The sequence below is a fragment of the Lynx rufus genome, unplaced genomic scaffold, assembly GCF_022079265.1.
Source record: "Lynx rufus isolate CCGP_SWC_20201006 ecotype Redwood Valley unplaced genomic scaffold, mLynRuf1.p SCAF_17, whole genome shotgun sequence".
NCBI classification, from domain to species: domain Eukaryota; kingdom Metazoa; phylum Chordata; class Mammalia; order Carnivora; family Felidae; genus Lynx; species Lynx rufus.
Genome location: NW_025814831.1, coordinates 32,973,994 through 32,982,190, shown reverse-complemented (window position 1 = coordinate 32,982,190; position 8,197 = coordinate 32,973,994). Strand labels below are relative to the sequence as shown.

Genomic DNA, 8,197 nt, shown 5'->3' with positions numbered 1-8,197 from the left:
GTTAACTAAATACCATTTGGACTTTAAAAGTATCTTGAAACATCTCCCAACCGGTTCAGTTGTAGTGCAGAAATATGCATTCTGACCTCAATTCAAGATGGCCTGCTAGCTGCAGTCCCAATTTTAATATTTCATCATGCAAAAAACTTCCATTTAAAAAACACTGCAGTTCTTTAGTCTTCTTACTATAAACCACACGTCCGTGGTATGGTATGGTTAAGATATTCACTTGTGCACTAAGCAGCCTCCTCCAAAGTACAAGCATAAACTGCAGGAAGCAAGGAGTCAGAGATGGCCAAATATTTTTGCAAAACGTGAGTTTCTTTTACCCAGTACTCTCCGGAGTATCTTAAAAAAAAAAATTCAGCTAAAAAATAAGTGCCATTTGCTCTAGCAATGACAATGCTGGAAAGACACTGACGAGCCCCACTCAAGGAGCAAACACCTTCATCCGTGCCCCGTGCAGCTTCCGGCACCTGACGACCACACCCACGCCAATTCCCGCCCCTCGGCCCCGCCCATCGCTGATGTGGATCGCCGGCGCGGTCACCGTAAAGCGGTCCCTACTGCACGTAAACTTCCGGCTCCGCGGAAACGTCATCCCTGGATTCAGTGGGGAGGTTCCCGGGGCGGTACCGGAAGTGACGTAGGGGCGCGCCCTCCATTTTGTGGAACGCAGGAGCAGCTAAGTGCGTCAGTTTTGGAAAGACGTAGACGAGTTTAGTCCTGGTTTGCGGGGAGGCAGACGGCTCCGTCGCAGACTACGGACCTCTCTGGTCTCTCAGCTGCCAAAGATCCTGTCCGGTAGGTGAGTGACTCACTTTGAGGGAAAGGCTTCTCGGATCGAGGCTTCTTCATGGCCGCTCAGATCGTGAGTGGCCAGGGCTGCTCTCTTTGCGGAGGACGGCGTCCAATGAGCGCAGTTTATTCGAGGTGGGCGCTGGGGCACGTCTCCCTTTGGGTACTGTTTGAGGGGAACTGAAGGTGGAAGGGTGGTCGTGGTATGGTCATTTTTACACAGGGGTCTATGCTCCTCCCTGCCTCCTTACCTCTTCACTACCCGAAACCCCCGAGTTTGGGCGGAGACCTTTGCTCGGGGGTGTGGCTAGGGTTTTCTGCGGGAGGGCACGATGACTCCGGAACTATGGAGTCGTGGGAGGGGGTGGGAGGAGGGCGTTTGGCACGCGCGGCTCTCCCCCACCGCTGTCTCCGCCGCCGCCATTTTGTGGCTGCCGGCGTCCGCCCGCCGCCGTTTGCGCAGGCGCGGCGGTGGCGTCGCGAGATTCCGGCTTCCACCCGCTGTGACGCTCCTGGGAGGCGGCGACGCGCGCGCGGCCCGTCACCATTGGGCTGGCCTTGCGGAGGGCGGGGTCGGCTCCGCCCGCACTTCTCGGCCTTTCCTAACTGCGGCAGATGGGAGGGGGCCAGAAGAGCCAGGGAGAGAGTGCGGCTGCGCAGTTCCAGAGGCGGCAGTGGGCGTTGCGGTTGCTGCGGTCTGGGCCCAGGGAAGGATCGTGTTGGGAGCCGAGTTTTAATTTTGTCTGCAAGGGACCTGGCCTAATAAGAGGCACTCTTGGCAATCTTGTTTATAACATCACCGGGTAAACATTTTATTTTATGCCGTTTATGTTTTTGGCCCCTTAACTATGCATTCTTCTGACATTCACTGGTATTGTTTCAATCGAATCATTTTCTAACAGGAAATACTAGCCGGATATCATGAGTGGCTGTCGAGTATTCATCGGGAGGCTAAATCCCGCGGCCAGGGAGAAGGACGTGGAAAGATTCTTCAAGGGGTATGGACGAATAAGAGATATTGATCTGAAAAGAGGCTTTGGTTTTGTGGTAAGTGTTTTAGAACTACTGTTAAGTCGCTAAAGATTTTGATGAGCAGTGTGTTTTGATTTTACTGAGTTCAGGTAGGGTATCTTTGGAAAACTTTGTATGTTCTTAGAGCAGTGAATTTTCTTGAGGGATAACCTCGCTGTTGGTTGGAGGGAAACCACTCCTGATCGCTGTCTTTAAGATAGTCATTCTATCACACGTTTGCAGTGCTCTTACTATGTTGTGGAATATATCTTAGAGCCACATTAAGCAGGGGGTCGGTTTGTTTGTTTTTTTTCCCCCATGTTTACATTTTAGGAATTTGAGGATCCCAGGGATGCAGATGATGCTGTATATGAACTTGATGGAAAAGAACTCTGCAGTGAAAGGTGAGAACGTTAGTTTTGTAACCAGTTAGCACCGTAAGATGGACAAGATCGGCTGGGATATTTTTCAAAGTCTATCTCTTGTGGCTTGTGTGGAGATAACAAAGTCTTTTTTCCCCCCTTCCTGTAGGGTTACTATTGAACATGCTAGGGCTCGATCTCGAGGTGGAAGAGGTAGAGGACGCTATTCTGACCGTTTTAGTAGTCGCAGACCTCGAAATGATAGACGGTATGTGATAGATGGTGGATGGCTGCTTTGAACAATCTTTACCGCAGGAGGAGCTTTTAATGTTTAAGAACCATTAGCAATAAGTGATTCTGGTACTTACTGAGTAATCGTTTCTCCTTTTCATATGTTAATCCACTGTTCCTGATTAGTGCGTGTAGTAAGTCCTGTAAAATAATGTAGAAACTTGATGGGAGTCCTTTGAATGACTTGTTCCGTCTCGTTGCTTGAACTTGTCCACAGTCGAACACAGTAGGTACACACTGCTGCATTTCTTCCATTGTGAGTACTCATTTTCTTCCTCAGAAATGCTCCACCTGTAAGAACAGAAAATCGGCTTATAGTTGAAAATTTATCTTCAAGAGTCAGCTGGCAGGTTTGTTGAAATACAGTTTTGAGCTATTTTAATGTGGCTTTTTAAAAATTAATGGGCAGTTAATGTTTTATTATGTTTTATTAAAAGTAATTTTATCTTTAATTAATTTTAAAATGGATTTAATTGTAATTTTTAAATTTTAATTAAACGTAATTGGGGGATATTTCAAACTTTAATAATTAGTGATCAAATGTTTAATGTTTTGAGGATATATTTTCTTGTTTATTAAAATAAATTTTAACCAAATATTAAACCCTTTATTTGCCAGCCTATCTGTGTCGTTGGCCTTATGACGAGGAGTGCCTGTGGGTTATCCTAATCGTTGTCTTGGTCACTCTTGGTTGGGCCTGGTTGACTTTGCCAGTCAGCTCCTACAGTGATCAATTGGCCACCTCTAGATCTGTGTTTGCCGGTCTAGACGTAATCGGTGCACTTAACTTGAAGTGCCAGGTTGCAGCGATCCCAGAACGTTGATAACGTGATCTGATCCCTAAGTTGAGAGCGGTCTTCCTGTAACGCTTCCGAATAAGAGGTCCTGGTCGAAAAGAGTTGAAAGATACGAAATTAGGTGGTCGTTGGAATCCTGATCGCAGTAAAGTGTTCCTTGGTAACTGCACAAGAGTAGAACATGTCTGCATCCGCCTGTAGTCTGCTAATAGGGAGGGCTGTGCGATTAAAGGCTTCCATCGATTGGGTAGTGTCCTTCAAGTGGGTGGCGAAGAGCCAGTCGGGCATATGTCATGAAGGTTTCTCCGACCGATTAACGGTTTGCTGCTTGACTAGCCTAGGGAAATAATAATAAAGGTAAAGTAAACTTTTTTAATGACATATGGGGCACAAAATAACTGGTGTCTTGTAAATGTTCTGTTTTGTTTTTTTTTAATATAAAATTTCTACTTTAGTCTTTACTTTTAAAATATGTACTGTTTCTTTTTGTTTCTTTTTGTTTTGTTTTTTGTTTTGCTTTTTTTCTTATGTATTGAGCTCAGTATAGACTAATACTACTTTAATGTTAAGATCTGAATTTCCTCTAGCATTTTGCTTAAAAGCAATATGCTTTTTTGCTTATTTCGTGCCCTGACCTAGATAATTTTTCAATTCTGATAGAATACAAGTGTGGTAAATGCCATGTTTGTACTTTATCTAACATCTTCTCTTCCAGTAGTCTTGTTTTTTATACCATGTGGTTGTTTGTGTGTCACATCGCCTTTTCTTTGCTTGACACGATTGTCTTGTGTTAAGGATCTCAAAGATTTCATGAGACAAGCTGGGGAAGTAACCTTTGCGGATGCACATCGACCTAAATTAAATGAAGGGTGAGTGTGTATTGGAGATCATAACCGCCTTTTAAAACATACTGAAAATTTTACTGGGGATTTTTTTAGAGAACATAAAATTTGGACATGCTGTAGTGCAGTGGTTCTCAATCCAGGAGGAGTTTGCTCAGTAGGGAGCACTGGACAACAGTTTTGGTGGTTGTAACTGGTTGAGGTCACCACTGGCATCTGGGTAGAGGCCAGGGATGCTGCTAAACATCTGATGGTGCATAGGAAAGCCTTCCACAACTGAGAATTAAAAATTTCAGTTGTTTGGAAAGGTTGAGAAACCTTGTTGCAATGCTGTTCTCCATTAAGATCTAAGACAATGTAGTATTAACAAAAGGTGCATGGAGAAGGTATTTTAGTTTGCTGTGTGTAGTGTGAGACTAGGCTATAACATGTATGTACCTTTATAAAGGGCTTTTTTTTTTTTTTAATTGTAGGGTGGTAGAGTTTGCCTCTTATGGTGATTTAAAGAATGCTATTGAAAAACTTTCTGGAAAGGAAATAAATGGGAGAAAAATCAAATTAATCGAAGGCAGCAAAAGGCACAGGTATCTCTTTAACATTTTTCAGACAAAGTTTTAGTTAATAGGTTTGTAGGGACTGCCTCTTATGTTGTATTTTTCCTCCCTTCCTAGTAGGTCACGAAGCAGGTCTCGTTCCCGAACCAGGAGTTCCTCTAGGTCTCGTAGCCGATCTCGTTCCCGGAGTCGCAAGTCTTACAGCCGGTCCAGGAGCCGGAGCCGGAGCCGGAGCAAGTCCCGTTCTGTTAGTAGGTCTCCTGTGCCTGAAAAGAGCCAGAAACGTGGTTCTTCAAGTAGATCTAAGTCTCCAGCATCTGTGGATCGCCAGAGGTCCAGGTCCCGATCCCGGTCAAGGTCCAGATCAGTTGACAGTGGCAATTAAACTGTAAATAACTTGCCCTGGGGGCCTTTTTTAAAAACACACACACAAAAATTCCCAAACCATACTTGCTAAAAATTCTGGTAAGTATGTGCTTTTCTGTGGGGGGGTTGGGGGTGGGATTTGGAGGGGGGTTGGGTTGGGCTGGATATCTTTGTAGATGTGGACCACCAAGGGGTTGTTGAAAACTAATTGTATTAAATGTCTTTTGATAAGCCTTCTGCTCACATTTTTGTGAATGTCTGAAGTGTATAGTTTGTGTATATTGAGAGAGCTCTTTTATAACTAAAGCAAATTTAATTTTTTTGTACTAGAAAAGATTTGAACATTTTAGTTCTTGGTTATTCAAATATGTTAATTCAGAATTAGTTTAATGCCTCAATTAAACTAATTAATAGCTTTGGACACTTAAAAGAGCTCTAAATTTGCTTGTACATAAAGGCTTGAGTTTTCCTTGTTAGGGTCAAGGGTGTCCTCCCACCCACCCTTTAACAGCTGCCTGACGACACGTTAAAGCAGCTGTTTGTTATTGATAATAAAAGATTATAAAACTGCTTTTGTCTGTCTGTCTGAAGGACGAATGCGGTTTACTCCTCCCTCCCCATCTACATTCAGCACATTTAAAATGCCTTTATAGAGAATCCTGGAGTTTGGTGTGGTGGGTTTTTTAAATTTTTTGAAAATTTAAATCTTGCCATTTCAGGGCTAGTCAAAACTGGGGCAGAGAAGACCATGAACTGTTCAGAATAATGGTAACTGTTGTTTTGGTTTCCTGTGTGTGACCTTCCATGCTCTTTCTCTTTATTACTGTATTGTATTGACATCAGGTTGTTTCAAAGGCTTCCGTAGCCAAGAGAACGATAATTTGGGAAGGAAATTATAAAAATTTGTTTTTATGTGTTGTATGTAATTTTGAAGGTCAGAGGTGATGACAGCTTATTTTAACTCCACGTACAAGAGTGCTTTAAGAGGTTTCGTGTTTCTTGTTTTCAATGCTGTGACGTGGGTGTAACCGTATGTTAAGGGGAAAACAGTTTACTAGAGAAGACTGCTGAAGGTTCTACACCCGTTTTTGTTCTGGGAGCCTATATGTGTAGATGATGAGCGCTGTTAATAGTCTCTTCTAGGACTCTCTAGAGACTACTTAGATTCTCTTGGTCCCATGCAGGAGTGCTGAGTTGGATAAATGGTAACAGTGAGTGACACGTAGTAGGCAGATACTCTGACAGTTGTCTTCCCTGTGTGTTCTTCAATCTCAGTTACTTCCTACATACAAGAACGCATCTTCTAGGAGCGAAATTGGGGCCAAAGAAGAGCAAGTAAGTGGTGAACTAGTATGGGCATTGGAGTCCAGTTCCCCAGAACCCAAGCACCACGTTTTCTTAGTGTAGACAAATCTGCCTTAGCCTTGCAGGGGTTTTTTGAGCAAAACAGTTGGAAGTACCAATTGGCTTTCCAGAAGTGTGGGCATTGGGTAGTGGGACCCCATTTGGGGGGATAGGTTTGAAAGGTTTTTGGTATACATTTGCTTCTCATACCCCAGACTAGAAATTGAGGCCAGAAAATGGGAAGCCGAACCTTCTACCATGAATGAGATGGATTTTAGGGAGAGTTTAGTATGCTTGTTTGTTTACTGAGGTGGAGGCATGTGGAAATCAGTGGAACCTAGATTTTTTTTTTCTTTTTTTTTTTTTTTTTTTTTTTAAGATTTTATAAGTAATCTTTGCACCCAACGTGGGGCTTGAACTCTGAACGAGGTCAAGTCGTGTGTTCCACCAGCTGAGCCAGCCAGGCGCCCCAGGTTCTTTTATTGGGTTGCTTCGGAAGGCTGCAAGTCCGCCAGAAGTTAATGTCAAATGGAAAGAGACAATTTTTTTGTTCTTAGGTTTGATAGATGTAACTGGATAGTATGGTGTAGATACTTCTTGATATTTTACCAGTTGACTCTATTCTGATAGTTTTTCAGTAAATGATAGCCGTGGCTTACCATTTTAATATTAACAAACATTTGTTACACGGTGAAGCAATAAAATATAAGGCCCTTTGAGCAAATGGGAGGTGACCGGGAGTTAATTTGAACCAGCAAATAAACCTGAATTCCCAGATCCAAGACCTGAGAAATAGAGGAGTGTGTTATTCTAAGCAAATTTAGGGCCAGAGTTTGTGGGACATGTGTTAACTTTTTTCTTTATATGTTCCTTTTATCTAGTCCTCAAAATCTAGTCCTTTAAAAGGACAATTTGAGGGTAGTAGGTCCCAAGTCCAGCCTTCCTTTCGTGAAAAAACTATTCTGCTTAACCAAGTTTCCTAGCAGGTGATGTCGGCTGGGTGGTAGACAAAATCAGTTGAACAGTTAAGTTTAAGAGAATATGTAAAAGTGGTAGGTGGATAGACCTTTTCACAGATTAAGAGCATGTTAGTGACCCAAACTGGTGATTCTTAAAATTACTATGGTATTGGGAGTACTGATGGTCTTGGACATTCGCCAGATGCTGCCTTAAAATTAACTTGGGTTTACAGTCAGTTGAACTTAATCATACTGAATGGCATGAAAATCTTAATTAGGCACGGTCTGCTATTTGCAAGGATGAGATGTTCATGAATCTAACGATTGTGTATCAGCGTTATGTAAAGCATTTCATAGGAAATTTGAAATTTTAGAAATCTGATTTAAATGGAGAAACGACCCCTTTTGCAGTAGCTTGCAGCTCTCTGAGTTTTGAGGGGATACAATAGGAAAACCACTGATAGCTCATGAATTGATGGGCTAGACTTTTAGATTAGTGGGCAATTTTGTTGTGTTTTCTTGTTTCCTGGCTGTCCCCCTCTACTTTCGATGGTATTCTCCAGAAATGTCCGTTCATTTCATTACAACTGAGATTTTGAGCCAGTCTTGTTTAATTGCATTTGCATTCTATGTCTGTTTTTTGTACATGTAGTATCACGTTGGTGTTTTTAGGAGCTTTAATCCATCCCCAAATAGGATTTCAAAAGGGAAGGAATGAGAAATTTTAAGGTTAGAAAGGACTTCTGAAGTTTAAATCTGGGAGCACTGAGCATTTATTTCCCTCTTGTGTCACAAAAGTTGGAACAGGATTTGGGTATTTGATTTTAGGTAAAAGTTCCTATTTGTTGCCTAGTTGAGAAATTGAGTGCCTTC

General features: G+C 42.6%; 1 protein-coding gene across 5 annotated transcripts; it reads left to right on the top strand.

Annotated features, from left to right (window-relative positions):
• The first annotated feature begins 687 nt into the window (after positions 1–687).
• Positions 688–5,591, top strand: SRSF5 (serine and arginine rich splicing factor 5). Of its 5 annotated transcripts, none has more exons than XM_047079430.1 (8): positions 689–804; positions 1,701–1,845; positions 2,143–2,213; positions 2,341–2,439; positions 2,743–2,812; positions 4,055–4,128; positions 4,575–4,685; positions 4,773–5,591. In XM_047079430.1, the coding sequence occupies exons 2-8, from the start codon at positions 1,720–1,722 to the stop codon at positions 5,038–5,040; spliced, it is 819 nt and encodes a 272-aa protein (XP_046935386.1). In that variant the 5' UTR covers positions 689–804; positions 1,701–1,719; the 3' UTR covers positions 5,041–5,591. The 5 variants fall into 5 exon arrangements, with proteins under 5 accessions (XP_046935387.1, XP_046935386.1, XP_046935385.1 ...); XM_047079429.1 differs by having other exon boundaries at positions 689–808; XM_047079428.1 differs by having other exon boundaries at positions 689–933.
• The last annotated feature ends 2,606 nt before the right edge of the window (positions 5,592–8,197 follow it).